The sequence below is a fragment of the Colius striatus genome, chromosome 3 (genome assembly GCF_028858725.1).
Source record: "Colius striatus isolate bColStr4 chromosome 3, bColStr4.1.hap1, whole genome shotgun sequence".
NCBI classification, from domain to species: domain Eukaryota; kingdom Metazoa; phylum Chordata; class Aves; order Coliiformes; family Coliidae; genus Colius; species Colius striatus.
Genome location: NC_084761.1, coordinates 56019959 through 56036210, shown reverse-complemented (window position 1 = coordinate 56036210; position 16252 = coordinate 56019959). Strand labels below are relative to the sequence as shown.

The following is a 16252-nucleotide window of genomic DNA, read 5'->3' as shown; positions in this document are numbered from 1 at the left end:
CTGGCAATAACTCTCAGACAACTTTATTTTTTGTTGTACATGAAAACAAGTGGTACAAATGTTTTTTCTTTCTGGAAAACTGTAAAAATTATTTATAAACATGTAATGTAGAAATGCTCTTGTACGACTCATATGCTAGGTTCAGAAGTCTGTGCTATGCAGAGGTGTACAGAAAAAAGAAAGTATGTATAAAGTGCATTGTATTCTTTATTTGGTCTCTGAATAGGTACTGTGAGACAATACACTAGTTCATAATTTCTTAAGCTTTAGTTCCAAAATGAATGTCTAAAGTGCATTAAAATAGTCTTTAAAACTTTTTACTATAAACTCTGGTTTGTATTGAAAGTAAATTTACAGTACTTTGCATAATCTCTCATATGGATGTCTTCATACAACCCATGCGAAAGTTGTGCACATATAATAAATAAATAATCTTTAATAGTCTAATGAACATTAACATCATTATTGTCCTTGTAGAAGTGAAAACCTACATTCAATTGGTGATCAATCATCAGTGACAGGCATTGTCCTGTGCCTCAAGGAACCAAAAAAATGTCAATATGACTTTTTGTTCATTCTCCATTTCTTTTTCTAATTCAGTCATGTAGTGACTCATCAAAGATACTGTGACAAATCCAGTATTTTACAGATATTATTAAGAAATAAACTTATTTACTTGTGTTATCTCTAGGTTAGAAATATCTCTTTACAGTTTTCAAATTGCAGGATGAGAACTGTTTGATCAAAAATAGTTTACAGGAGATAAAATCTGGACTTCGTAACTAGGTCCAAGCAGTACAATACCTAAGAAGTATGATTTGTTGTCCCATCACTGCCAGAAATATATGTAAAACTGTGTTAAACTTTAGCTGCAACAGAGTAAAACCAAACTGGGTCTTTTTGAAGATACAGACAGAAAAGTTATCAGGAGGGAAAAAAACGTTATACTTGTTTTTCTGTCCCAGTCTTTTTGGAATTCACTCAAATTAATTAGAGTATGTTAAAGTTCAGTTTTCTCTTCCCTCCCTACCACCTGGAGCCTGCATCCATTCAGATGGAAAGGCTTGCTTACTGCAGCTCCAGAATGGCTAAGGAACAAACATGTTTCCCTACTGAGTGTTTCTGCATTAGACTCCTGAAAAGCAGTCAACTCTTACAAATTGACTGTCATCAATCTTTATGCCTCTGGCAGGTAAGGATAAATATGCAAATACTTTGTTAACTTAGGCTATCAGTTTAACACATCTTGGTTTTGTTTATTTCTATTACTTCGATTGGGATTTTCAGATAGCTACATAACAAGCAGTGGCTTTTAAAATGAAAAAAAGAAAAAAAGCTATAGTTTTGGTTCATAAAAACATTTTTTCTACTTCAACAATTTAATTTCTGTCACAGGAGTCCTTGTCTAGATCTGAGCCTCAGTAGGAGAGTGAGAAGCATTTAGGAAAGTTTTTTTCTGTCTGTGAAAATATGATGAAGATATATATAGTGGAATAGTCACCATAGTAAAGCATATGTCATTAAATACACTAAAGTAATAAACTCTAGTATCATACATGTAAATGAGACATTTCTTAAATTGGATACACTTGCAAACCAAAACAATTACCTAAGCAGTTTCTGTGAGGTAAATAATTGTTCCTCATTAATACTTGTATCTTCAGCAAATGAAAATAGCTTTCTTTGCTAATCAGTGTGTTGATTTAGCCTTTAACACATTACTTGAAGTTAACTTAAGCAGTTGATAACTGTAAATATGTGTTTATAATAAACACGTGATATTTTCCTGGTGAACATTTACATATCTTATAAAAAAAATCAGAAATACTAAGGGTATCTTAATTAAAAAAAAAAACATTTAAACTGTTTCTTTGTTCCATTTAAAGTATCAGTAACTACTAGAAGTGAGCACCAGACATACAATATGTTGTGCTTTGATTCGGAATAAATAGTGATCGTAACCGCGATATGTGAGACATTTACTGTAGAAATTTCCACTTTATAGAATACTTGATAATGAGAAGAATAAAACAGATCTTGCCAAAGATATCCTTTCTCTTCTTCTGAAAATTCCATCTTCGCTATTTCAAATAAGTTTGGTTTGTTCAGTAAATTTAAATTTAGAGCTCGCTTATGAGTACCGGAGTGTAATTTCTACTTTCTGAAGTAAAATATTTTTAAGAAATATGTTCTTTATAATGTATCATTTTCTGTCATATTTACAGGTTTTTCTGCACATATTACCTTATACTATTCATGTTATGAAAATTTATACAAAAGGTAGTATTTTTTTAAAAATACGCAGATGCATCTTTCCAGAATGATCTAAATGAAAAAATTACAGACTTGAAAACTGTTGAAGCCTTTTTTAGTTTCCATACACAGAAAAATTTGTCTACAGAAAGTATATAGAAATGCAATAATTTTATGTCCTTACCCTGAATATCAGACAAGGAAGTAATATAGATCAATCTACTACAGAATAAATTCCTTAGCTCATAAAGCATTTTTTTTTAAATTTACTCTGAAACTCCTGAAAGAGGTTGAGTGACCTTGTGTATTTCTTTCTTTTTCAGGGGATCGATGCAAACCTATTGAATATACTGAAGTGAAAAATATGTTACTGGATCTACAAAATAGGAGATACGTTGCACAATCGAAAGATAAAACCATTGATGAGAAAATGGCTTTAAAAAAATTTCTTGTAGATCAAATGTTTAATTATTTTGATTCAGACAAAAATGGACTTGTGGACACTAATGAATTATCTCAGGTAAGGTTAGATTCTGTTTCCATTAGTACAATGCCTAATCAGTTGTCTTTATCGAGACTTAAACACAGGTAATATTATGTCTTATGATGCTATTACTTTAGAAAATATATATGAGTCTTTGTGGTGAAAACCACAAAATTCAGGAATTTTGGAAAAGCTGAATTGTTCAAAAATTCTGCAGTGATGATTCAGAAATTTGAAGACAGTGTTTTGGGAAATACCTTGGGAGTTAAAATACTGTAGTTTCCTTTGACCATGCATTGTTATGTTATCCACAGTATGCTGTATATGTCCAACTATATAGATGTATTTTAGAAGTTGAAAACAGTTAAAATTATATTTTAAATTACTCCTGTAATACTAAACAAGTATTTTTACTCTACACAAGCTAAGGGTAGAAAAGTACAGTAGTTATGGATCTAACCAATAACTGTTGCTCTTGCAAATGTGACTGCACTCACTTTAATCTACTTAGAGAGGTTATCTCTGTTAAAAATTATTGTTATTGCAAACGTACTTTGATTCACTAGGTAATGTATGTTTCCATGTTTGAGAAACCTGATGATGGCTGAGCTGTATTAATAAGTCTAAAACTAGGCAGCCAATTAAAAATTCCAGAAAAATAAGATTTTTTAAATGCCACTATTGATCATTAACCTATGTTTTAAGTTGTGTGGCAATGTTACAAAATACTTACAAGTGAATACATAATACCAGGAGTTACATTTCCATAGAGTTCCTTTCTGAAGTTTTAGAGATAATTTCCAGGACCAAAGGCTGCATGCAAATATAGATATAATTTCAAATAACAATAAATTAACCATTTCAAAAACAGATTTTGAGTGTGCGCTTTATAAGATTGTGTTTATCTGCTACTTTTTAGACTTTCAGAACTTCAGTTTTCAAGGGATTATTTTACAAATAATGCTTTTTATATGAACGGGCTCTGCAAATACATAACATACATAGGAAACAAAGATACAGATGTGCATATTTAATGCTTTTAGATATATATCACTAACATTTGAAACACTGTGATAGTGATTAGTTTATTGAGTTTCAGTCTAAAGAAACTGAGTTTTAGATCCTGCTTTATTTTACCCCTTGAAATATATTGACTTTGTTATGATAACCTTTACATAACTACTGGGAAAGAGTTGAACAATTTCACCACTGCAAATCCATTACCTGATATCAGTGAATTATACTCTTTTCATCAGAGGAGCAAGACTGAAGTACTAGTGCAGAAAGTCAGTATCAAAAATACTTTGCAGAATTTCCAGGCCTGTGTAAAGAAACAATTCTTCTCTATTCAGTTGCTGTGCATATACTTTTCCTCTTTACTATGTTTTTTTTGTATCAGAAATTCTTTCATTGTCAAACTTTTTATACATGGTTTTCCCACATGCCTTTTTTTTCTATAAAAATGAATTTATAGTGACAATTATAAACTAATGTTTTTTCACAAGCATGGAGACATGGCGCTTTGACTTTTTTGCTGCAGTTCATTGCAGAATCATGAAATTATTCAGTCTAAAAAATGATGTAAATAAATTCATTGTTAGTGCTGTTTCACGTGTCATTGTATGTTTTGACAAGAGACACAATGAACTAAGCTGTTGCCCTCAGAAATCATTCCTTAGTTTGAACAGCAAAGAAAAAGAGATGCTGTACTTGTTTCTCACAAAGACTTCTTGATAGCAGAAGCTTCATCTGAGAACATTTGTCTCTTTCATATAACAGAAGGAAACACTGAGCTGCCTTTGAGAAACAGATAATAGTGTGACTTTAAATTTAATTCAGCTCATTAATATTTGTAAATCTCTGTCTTCATTTGATGGAGAAAGATTTTAACCTGCTCATTTACTGGAAAATAACCAAGTATGTGACTTAGTTCTCTCTGAAGACTTAAAACAAGACAACAGATTAAAAGAACTCAGTAAAATATCTTCAAATGAAATGCATTGTTTTCCGGAGTGTTAGCTTTGATTGTTGAATACTTGACACTTCTTTTTTTCACCTTCCTGTGATTTAGCCCAATTAATGGTTTTTGTTGCACATAAAACTTGATAAACGAAGATAGTTTTGCAAGGTGGGATTGGACTCTTACTATGTTCTGCCCTTAGTGTATACAATAACTGCCAGTATATCTAGAAATTGGAATTATTGTAGTAGGAGAAAAGAAACAAAAATATATTATCTTGAATGCACTGGAAGGTATTAGTTCATAATGTGAAGTCCCTGCTACTGAGAGAATGCAAGTCCCATTAACTTTCTTGAGAACATGATTATTCTCAAACCCCAGACTCCACAGGAATTCGGGTTAAAGGAGGAGTTTTGTTTGGCTGATGAAGACTGGGTTAAGGATCAGTTGGTCAATCTGGATATGCATAAATTCATGGGCTCCAATGGGATGCACCTGTGGTTAGTAGTCATTGCTAGACCATCATCTTCAGTAAGTCATGGAGAACAGAAGAGGTACCTGAGTTCTGGAGAAAAGCAAAAGTCACTCCAGTCTTCAAAAAGGGTAAGAAGGAGGAGCCAGGTAACTACAGACCAGTCAGCCTCACCTCCATCTCTGGAAAGGTGATGGAACAACTTATGCTGGGTGCTGTCTCCAGACATTTAAAGTACAAGACGGTCATTAGGAGAAGTCAACATGGTTTTACCAAAGATCAGTCATGTTTGACCAACCTGATAGCCTTTTATGAAGATGTAACCAGATGGAGAGATGATGGTAGTGCAGTGGATGTGGTTTCTCTTAATTTCAGTAAAGCATTTAACACCATCTCCCACAGCATCCTGGCAGCAAAACTGAGAAATTGTGGTCTGGTAGTGAAGTAGGTTGTTAACTCGTTGAAGGTAAGAAAGGAGAGAGTTGTGATCAATGGGACAGGATCTAGTTGGAGGCCTGTATCTAGCAGAGTCCCTCAGAGGTTGGTGCTGGGACCAGTACTGATCAATATATTCATTATTGGCCTTCATGAAGGAACAGAGGGCACTGTCAGCAAGTTTGCTGATGATACTAAACTAATGGGAGTGGCTGACACACCAGAAGGCTGTGCTGCCACTCAACGAGACCTGGATAGGGTGGAGGGTTGGGCAGAATGAAATCTGATGAAATTCAGCAAGGACAAGTGTAGAGTCTTACATTTGGGAAAGAATAACCCCATGTACCAGTACAGGTTGGGGAATGAACTCTTAGAGAGTAGTGTAGGGGAAAGGGTCCTGGAGGTCTTGGTGGACAGCAGGATGACCATGAGTATTAGAAGGGCTGTGGGCAGTAGGTGGAGAGAGGTTCTCCTCCCCCTCTACTCTGCTATTTTGAGATCACATCTGGAATATTGTATCCAGTTCCGAGCCCCTCAGTTCAAGGAGAGGGAGCTGCTGGAGAGCATTCAGTGCAGGACCACCAAGATGATGAAGGGAGTGGAGCATCTCCCTTCGGATGAAAGGCTGAGGGAGCTGGGGCTCTTCGATTTGGAGGAGAGGAGACTGAGGATTGACCTCATTACTGTTTACAAATATGTAAAGGATGGATGTCAGGAGGATGGAGCCAGGCTCTTCTCATTTATGTCCACTGATAGGACAAGGGGCAATTGGTACAAGCTAGAACAAAAGAGGTTCCAAAGAAATGCAGGGAAGAATTTCTTCACTATGAGGGTGACAGAGCACTGGAACAGACTGCTCAGATGGGTTGTGGAGTCTCCTTCTCTGGGCACATTCAAAACCCACCTGGCTGAGTTCCTGTGTGACCTACTTTAGGTGGTCCTGCTCTGGCAGGGAGGTTGGACTAGATGATCTTTTGAGGTCCCTTCCAATCCTTTAGATTCTTTGAAATGGGGATCGTGGTAGAAGAATGTTAGAAACTTCCTGAATGGGAGAATATTGGGTTTGGTGGCAAGGTTTGGTAGTGGTTGGGAAGGTGCGTCTCTGAGAAGAAACAAGAAGCTTTCCCTATAACCAGTAGAGCCAATGCCAGACGCTACAAATCAGACCCATTGCTGGTCAAGGCCAAGCTCATGCCTGTAAATAATGGTAGCAGAACCTCTCTGATAACATATATAAAAAAGGGAAAAAAGTCACTACATGAGTGAGCAATGTAGCCAAAGAGAGGAGTGAGAATACACGAGAGCAACAACTCTGCAGACACCAAGGCCAATGCAGGAGGAAAGAAGGAGGTACTCCAGGTACTGGAGCAGAGATTCCACTGCAGCCTAAGGTGCAGCTAATGGTGAGACAGGCCCTGACCCTACAGTCATGGAGGCCACAGAGGGGCAGAGATCCACCTGCAGCCCAGGGAGGACCCCACACCAGAGCAGGTGGATACCCAAATGAGGCTGTGAGTGATCTTTCCCTTTCATTATCTTGACCCTCAAGCCCTTAGTTATATTTTCTCTTACCTGTCCAGCTAAGCAGAGGAGTGATAAAAAGGTTTTGGTGTCCAGGCTGATTCAATCCACCACAAGGAGACATTATTGTTATTCTTGAAAATTTATTCGAGATTAGGAGAATTCTGCTCAGTTGTGGTTATAATGTAGGCAAAATTTTGAAATGTGCAGACTTGTTATAAATAATAATGCCTGTCTGCATTTTAAATTTAATCTTACAAAAAATAACATATTTATTGTAGAAGACGACAAAGGCTCCTCAAGTTAATTTATCATCACAAGAATATTGCACTTCAGTTTTTAATGCATCTTAAATTTTAGATCTCCTCAGTCTTGCTGTGCAATGAGTACAATCAGACTCTTGGAATGCATTTTATTATTAGGTATCCATATAGTCATAATACTTAATGTAAAATTGAAATGAATCAGTTGGAGATTGGAAATGGTGACAGAAGGACTTCATTTTTTAATTGATATATTTTGGATCAAAAATCTTAAGTCTTGCATTTGGATCTTGAAGCAAGAGAAATTAATATTCCCCTCCAGAAAAAAATGAAAACAGTGCCTTTTATGAAAAAAGCTGTTTCAAACAGTAAGAGAGTTTAACAAAATATTTCAAGTGTTATAACAGTGAATTAAAAAATGACATACTTGTTTTTTTTGAAATTTAACCAATTCTGGCATCTTGGTACTATTTTTTTTCATAGATTTATAGTCTAACTCAGAAATACACGTAAAAAATAATTATATCGCCATTACACACAGTAATATCAGGCAAGGTATTCTGCAATGTAGTTCCATGCAGGCTAAGTGAACATTTTTTTTTCCTCATATAAATACTTCTCTGACTGGACTGCTTTCACTGCTGAGTCTAACTTGTTTAATGTTTTAGTTTCCAAATCCTATATTGGCAAGTCAGATGTGGCTTGGTTTTGAAAAGACTTACTTAAGAAGTTAACCTTTTAGACTCCTCTGTTTTGAGAGGTAGGTACTAATCAGAAAGAGTATCTAGCCTCCCAAAATGGTGAACTGTGAAAAAGAAAGAATTTCCATCATCTTCATTACCTCTGGTCTAATATAATTGCAACATATCTGCAAGGTTTATAGTAAAGTGGAATGGTTCCTTGAAGGGTTTATTTTGTTTTTAAAGGAAGAATTTTGAAGAATTTAAATGAATCAAAAATAAGGGACGATAATGTATTCTTCTGGCTAGTTATGAATATTCAGTTTGTTAATAGACTTGTTTATTATCCTATGCAAAAACAAAGTGGAGTTTAACATAAAGTGGTTTTAATACAAAAATGAAATAATTCAGAGATTCAGATTCAGAGATTCTGTCTTTCTGTTTATTTCTCATACCGGTGAGCTAAGAAAATACAATTTTTCAGAAAAAGGACATGATGTATTCTAAAAGCAGGGTGACTCCATAATAATAATCAATTTTCCTCTTCCTTTCCTATTTTTTAGTGATCTATTTTCTGAAGTGAAACAAAGAATTAATAATCTTTATTTATAAATTAACATCTGTAATTTGAAATATTTGAGTATATTTCTGTTGTTTACCAGGTTAACATAATAGGAAAAATTAATATATATTACATTTTTTCAAAAATCTCTACTTACTTCTGCATTTTATTTTGATGTTATCTCAGTGTCATTTAGTTCCATTTAGTCAAACCATAGAAAAACAAGAAGCAGACAAATGAACCACCCACTCTCAGAAAACTATACTAAGTTAATAATTGTTCCAAGGAATAAGTGGAAGCTATGGGAACTACTGTAAGATTAAATATGCCATTTTCACACACCAGTTTAATATGCTTCAATTAGAGATGCCATCAGAAATATAGATTTCTTATAAAGTGTAATGAACCCTTGAATAGTGTTACGTATTTGTATGTGTTTGTTGATAAATACACAAGGTTGAGGTATGGATGTGTGTATGTATATATAGCATCTTTTACATAAAGTATCAATTCAAAAGTTCTGATATAAAAAGTACTAAAAAAAGAACAATGTTTAAGTATGAAATTAGGTATAGCTATGTGCAAACATGTGTACGTCTATGTAAATTTCAAGAATATGCAATATCTTAGAAGAATATACTCTCTGTAGATTAGTAGAACTGTATCTGTAAATGGCTTCTTACTGTATTTTCTATATTCTATTAGAAATGTATTCTGTAGTCTTTAAAAAATATAATCTGAAGGAATTATGCATTTAATTGATTTGTTTCATAGAGCATTTATTGATGCTAAATATGTAGGTAAGATAACATTTTAATTAGTTTCTTCCTGTTGTTTATTCTTTAAGATCTTTCTTCCTCAGATTTACTTCAGTCACTACCAGTTATTATATTTGCTGACAAGCTGTTACTTGTTTGTGAATTGGGAACAGATGTATGTCCTTTTTTATGTGACAACTTGGCCTGAATTATGGCTCTGTCTGTCTTCAAAGGCTGAGATCACTAAAATGTGTTCTCTATGTTGTGCTGCTGAGATCTGAAAGAAAAAAGAAACACCACCAAAACAACTTCTGTTTTTTATTTCTGTATTAATGATAATACTGTTACATATTATGGCAGCTGGTATTTCATGGCATTTGGTTGCTCAGCTACAACTAATGTAAATTACATCTTTTCTGTCAGCATTGTTTTCTCAAACTCTGATCTTTGTGGAGCCCTGTCCTTTACATTCTTACCCTAATTTTTACTTTTTTTCCTCCCATGTTATCAGTGGATAATAGACTTACCTCTTCTTTTTGAATTTTTAATCAACTTCAATGTTTCCTACATGTGGCATAGGCAGAAGCTTATTTTGCCTGTTGAGCTATAGTTACATTTATCTGATGCCTATTGATTAGTGATATCTTTAGGTTGTATTATCTATCTTTAGTCTCACTAAGAAAAAACTGAACATGTATTCAATTCTAAGTTCAAAATAAAATTAAGAATCCTACCTGAAACTTTAAAATTAGGAGAAAGAGAAAAGAGATCTTTTTAGGGATTAGCAGTGAGATATAGCTTAAAAACATTGTGATCATGGTACTAAATCTTAACATCTTCATCTGTTTGCTGCTTTTGCTTTTTTCAAGTAGAAGCATTTTCCATTGTTTTCTTGCATTACACATCATTTATTTACTCTGCTGGATTAGAATTTAGTTGTTTAGCTACTGGAATGGCATATAAGGAAAAACAGAGCTATGAATAGCTTTTAAAATGAGATTTATTCTACTTTATATCTAAGTATTATGTTAATACACGTGTATATTACATCATGAGAATATATCATATACTTGTGTTAGACAGCCTTTATTCACTCTAAGTGGAGTATTTAGGATCTTCAGAGATGTGTAAGCATTATAAAATCTAGCTGCTGGATGATCTTGTAGCTGTCAATTTCGTACTTTCTCACTAGGAACAAAATCCATGCCTAAAGTCTGAGAAGAAATGTTCTTAAACTTGTGTGCCTTAAACACCCAGTTTTGTGGACATAGCCCTGTGATTGTCTAATGCAAAATGCAGAAAAGAATTTCTGAAGCTGTGGTTACCCTGAATATCCTTTTTCTCAAGCCAATGACCTCAAGGTTAGGCCAAGCAATTATGCTGCTTCCATTATTTCTTTCCAGCTCAATGATTCCTAAATTGTCCTATGAAACAGTGTCCTTTGAACACAACAGCAGGCTATGAAGCAAGCTGTGGACCCAGCTTTGTTTCCTGGATTGGTCCAAGGGCTGCTACTAACTTGAAAGTAGACACAAAGAATAATCACACAGGATTTTGTTTGCACTCACGTCAACATTGTTAGTTAGCGCCAAAGCCATAGACTCAGAGTTCTGGGAGTTCTAGGTCTTATTCTGAGGTGCAGAATTTTACCCGTGATGTCTATGTGATATTCCAATTCTGATAATACTGTGGACTAGAAATCTATAACTTCAGCATTATACTTGCAGATATTTACCGACAGATTACATCTTCTGAACCAGATTAGATCTTCCCCCTGCTTTGTGTAGAAGTGGAAAGGCAGGGAAGTGTGACTCTCTTTGTAGCAGTTTGCAGAGAGAAACCTTATATCAGAGAAGTGCAACTCAGTTAATTCCTGTAAAATTATACTGCTGTGGAAGATGGTGGGCCAAAGGTACACCTTTGTGCAGTTAGAATTAATTTGGAGTACAATACCCGCAGTGTTTGGTGTTAGATATACTCTCAATCAAGCACTGAGATACTGTTGTGATGAGATACTTGCTTTTAGGAAAGATGAACAAACAATAGCTGAAGCAGCATATTTGTGTAAAGAAAAGTTCTTTTTTAGTTACATTTCTGTAGCGTTTTCATTGGGGAGATGCATGGAGACCATCAATCAGAGAAAAGCAAAAAAACACCAACAAACTTTTTGGTAAGGTAGATTAATAAAAGAAATATTATATTACTTGTGATCTAATTTCATAATATCTACATAATTTTCATTTGATTGTTAGAATGAAATTGAAATGAATGAAACATCCTATTCTAACCTGCAGTTTGTAATTTTTAAATCAGGTTAAAATTTATTATTATTTATTATTATTAAAATTTGGAATAATAGTGACTAAATTCCTGAGCAGTCTTGAACTTATTTAAGTGTGCTGTTTCATGGGAAATCAATAATTGTGTACTATATCTTAAAAAAAATACAATATTTTCAAATACTGTGTCTCTCCTCCATTTTTCAAAGAGCACTCATTTATCAAGCATAAGACTCAGAGTTTAGAAAAAACAGCTATAATTTGGAGATTTAGGTAGGTTTCTGAACTTTCAGTATTTATGAGGTTTCATAGTGAGCCATAAATGGTGCAGCTGCTTTGCAAAAGGTCTTTATTTTACTTTTTTATCTTATGCAAAGTAAATACTTCACTATCCTTATGGATTGTATAGTAAAATTTGGGAGCATAAATATTTATTGGCACGTATGAATTTTCAAAGCAGAAGTCTGAAACCAAATAATCTCAGGTATTACTTCTATGCCATAGTAATAGAATTGTGCAGATCTTAATCATGCTTTAACCTTTATACCAAGAATTTTATTTCTAGCAGGTGACTCACCAAAAATTTTACCTGTTTCTATCCTGCCTCCCTCCCTAATTACTCTCCATTTAGATTAAAGAGTAAACAGCTGAGTTTAAAGAACTGTCTCAAGAATAGTTTTCTTGAATTTTAGTCTTCATGGACAGAAATTAGTAGAATTTAAAATTTAAGTCACATTAGATCATCTGTGACAAATTATGATACATCATCTAATCTAGTTTGTCTATGATTGACATGCAATTTTATTCTATTTGTCCTACACTTTTTAAGTAATTAATTTTTTTTTTTTTTAATTAAAAACCTGTAATGTCTGGCTTTTGGCTGATGCAAAAACGATCTGCAAGGAAGTGTGCAACTTTGATTTGAAAACATCAAGACGTTAAGAGTCCCAAGATTTAAAGTTAATTCTAATTCTAAAACTTGTAGTTTTTCTGAGTTTCAGAGGTGTTAATTTTTCCTGTCCTCTTAACTTTTGTTTGCCAGACTGGAGCAAAGTTCCCATGAAACGTGATATGGCCAATTCTTAGTCTGTCTTTAAAAAACAAACAAACAAACCAAAAACCAAAACCAAAATCCCCTAAACCAATAAAGATTGATTTTTCTCAGCTCCTAGTGTCTTCATCAGGCTTCTGTTTACTTTTATTGATCTTTCCTAACTTGAAAAGTTCTCTTCTAGTTTCTCAACATTAAATTTTAATATGTGCAAATCAGAAATGAATGTTGTGGTTCAATATCAGACCCATCATTGCGCAGTTACCTTGTTATACTTTGAAAAAATATACAGCTTAGTTGTGCTACAGAATGATCCTGGAATTTATGACACTATCCACAGCACATCCTGCCTCTTTTTTTCAGATAAAATGCTTTTCAGGGCCTTTAAATCTTCTTGGCTTTTTTTTTTTTTTTTTTTTTTTTTTGATAATTGACCTTACATTTTTCTCTATTAAAACACAGATTTTTTTTACCAGAAATTTCATTCCATATGCTGCCTTCACCTTCTCCTCGTTATTATTCACCTAAACAGCATTTAGCATCTGCTGGCTTTCTTTTTATAATTATTTGTCTATTATCAGAAAGGATTGGGAAGAGACCTCAGATTTTCAAAAACCCACTGGATTGTTTCAGCCATTGATGCTTCCTTACTGACATATATTTTTTCAGATTTTGGAATTGCTGACTTTATTGTTTGAACAGTTTATGTCTTATTGATACTCCATTGTATTATTTTTCTCCCTTAATGATGTAAGATGTGAAATTAAAAATACCTACAATAAGCTCTTATGTTTAACAAGCTGCCTTAGTAAATTTAAAAAAAATAAATATAAATGAAACCGACAGGCTTTATTTCCTAGATGATGACAGCATTTAGTAACACACACAAAAAACGTCAGTCTTTCTTTGTGAATTTCACTGTTTACTTCTCAAACCAATACAATTTCTCTTGCCCTGTTTGAATATGTATCATTATATGTACCAACTTATGGAATTTCACTGATATGCGAAGATCTATTAAAAGATAATGTCAAAAAGTAAAGGGTCACTCAACTGGTAAGTTAGGGATTGTTGTCAACAGGCAGTTTGATCTTGATGATTTTAAACCATTTGATGGTATAAGTTGCTGAACGACCTCTGTTTTGGCTAATGTTAAGTAATGTTAAGTATTAAGTAGACCATTTTCTAGAGTCTCATACAGGTTGTAATTTCGTATCACAATCTGATCTAACTGCAATCTGCTATAGAAACAAATAATTTTTCAAAATCCAAATCCTCACACTGTAATACTGGTTCTGACTTGTACCTCTTGTGAAAAAATATTAATGCCTCACCCTTTCAAGAGACAATATGAAACAACCAACCAAAATCTCCACAAAGATTAATTTTGCTTTTGATCAGAGAGTTGATCTGATCTACAGATCACGTTTCAGAGTTGGGAGATGGCTATATGCAACACAGAAGAATTCCTATTGGATAAAAGTTGGAATAGCTCTTTTATCAGCAATTTACAGATAATTAAGACTGATTTTGATATAAAATCACCTCTGCACCTTCAAAAACCTGTCATCATGGACAATTTTGGAGAGTTTATCAAAGAACTCCAAAGTGTATCACCAGCATAAAGATGTCTACACATAAACACTGAATCTTATTTCTTTAATAAAACTTCTGGGTTCACTAAAGATAAAAATTAAGTAATTACCAGGAAGATAAATCATACATGTATACAATATTATTCTTGGAACTATCTGGCTAAACTTAAAAAAAAAAATATTTTAAATAAAATTGACCAATTATAAATGAAAAACACTGTAACAGAGATTTCAGCTCAAAGGACTGAAGCTGAGAACACTAATATGCAATTAGAAACATGGTACTAGAATGGCAGATGTTGGTGAGCTTTAACAAAGTTTTATTGTACCACCTTAGATGTAAAGTTAAATCTTTGTGTATACAATTGAAGCTAGTTGATACAAGTTTTTTTTTGTTTTGTTATTTCAGACCATTTTTATGAAAAACAAACAAAGGAATGTTTCTCACTCTAAACGTTCCTTTTTCCTGAACCAGGTGTTATTTTTTTAAGCACATTACCTTGATATCTTTCTTGTAATGAGGGGACAAAAACTGAACACGGGGTTTGAGGTGCAGCCTCATCTGTGCTGAGTTCAGGGGCATAATCACTTCCCTGGTCCTGCTGGTGGCACTATTTCACGCTGTAAAAACCAGGATGCCACTGGCCTTCTTGGTTCTTGGGTACACTGCTGTCTCATGTTCAGGCTGATGTCAACCAACACACCCAAGTCCTGGAGCACAGGTCTTACGAGAAGCAGCTGAGAGAACTGGGCGTATTTAGTCTGGAGGAGGCTGAGGGGAGGCATGATCACTGTCTACAACTACCTGAAAGGAAGTTATGGTGAGGTGGGCATCAGTCTTTTCTCCCAAGTAATGAACAATACAACAAGAGGAAATGGCATCAAGTTGCACCAGGAGAGGTTTAGATTGTATATTAAGAACAATTTCTTTGCCAAAAGGGCTGTCAAGCGCTAGAAAAGGCTCCCCAGAAAAGCAATTGAGTCACCATTTCTGCTTGTAGACTTGTAGATGAGATGACACAGTTTACATGTCCCTCGTGGTGATATGAAGGGAATGGTTTATTGGTGGACTTGGCAGCATTAATGATTGGTCTTGATCTTAAAGGTCTTTTCCAACCAAAACGATTCTGTGATTTCATGGCCTTGAAATCTCAGAGGTGTTTTCTAGAATGTTTTCAATATATACTATTATATTTTTAATACTACTTGTATAACTACAATGGGCTTAGAGTTATTACTTTTTTCCAGGTTACATTTTTATCCTTTATGTACCAGCTGCAAGAGCTATACAACTTCATTTTTTCTTAATTCAATTTCATGTTAATAAACAGACTTTTAAAGGATGACAAGTAGCTAGCAGTAATATTCAGGTAGCGTATTATGTATCTTTAAAAACAGCTAAAGCTGCTTTTTGTGGTGATTTTTCTTATCTTTGTGAATGGTTTTCATACTTTCTAATAAACTAACAAGGTTATTGTGTTTTATAATGCTTTTATATTAATATATATAATATTAATACTGGTAGGATAAAATGATTTTGTCCTTTCTTTTTTTGCTCTAATGTTCCTTTTAGTCTCTATTGTTTGTTAAGAAATATTCTATTTACATGAGTAATAATTAAATATATTCATTTCTATTTCTGCTGTTTTCTTTGCAAAGCAATTGAAATACAAAAGCCTCTATATCCCCTGTTTTTCAGAAGCTATCATATGATAATACAAATGTAATAGTTTTGCAGTTATTCTGGGAGAGAGGTAGGACAATTAATTATTTTACAAAGGAATTAGCTGTAGTTATTTTTAATTTTTCTGTCTGGTTTTAATGTCTGTACAACATTAAATGAGAGCTTGCCTTAGGTTTGGTTCTTTCAGGTATGTTTTTAACACATATACAATCTAAAATAAGAATTATAAATATTTGTGGTTATACATATCTTGAA

At 33.8% G+C, this 16252-nt stretch overlaps 1 protein-coding gene across 3 annotated transcripts in view; it reads left to right on the top strand.

Moving 5' to 3' along the window:
* Positions 1-16252, top strand: part of FSTL5 (follistatin like 5) — a 296370-nt gene that overhangs the window by 137166 nt on the left and 142952 nt on the right. For all 3 annotated transcript variants that reach the window (XM_061992991.1, XM_061992992.1, XM_061992990.1), the window contains exon 4: positions 2577-2773. In XM_061992991.1, coding sequence (XP_061848975.1) covers positions 2577-2773 — 197 coding nt within the window. The remainder of the gene's footprint in view (positions 1-2576; positions 2774-16252) is intronic.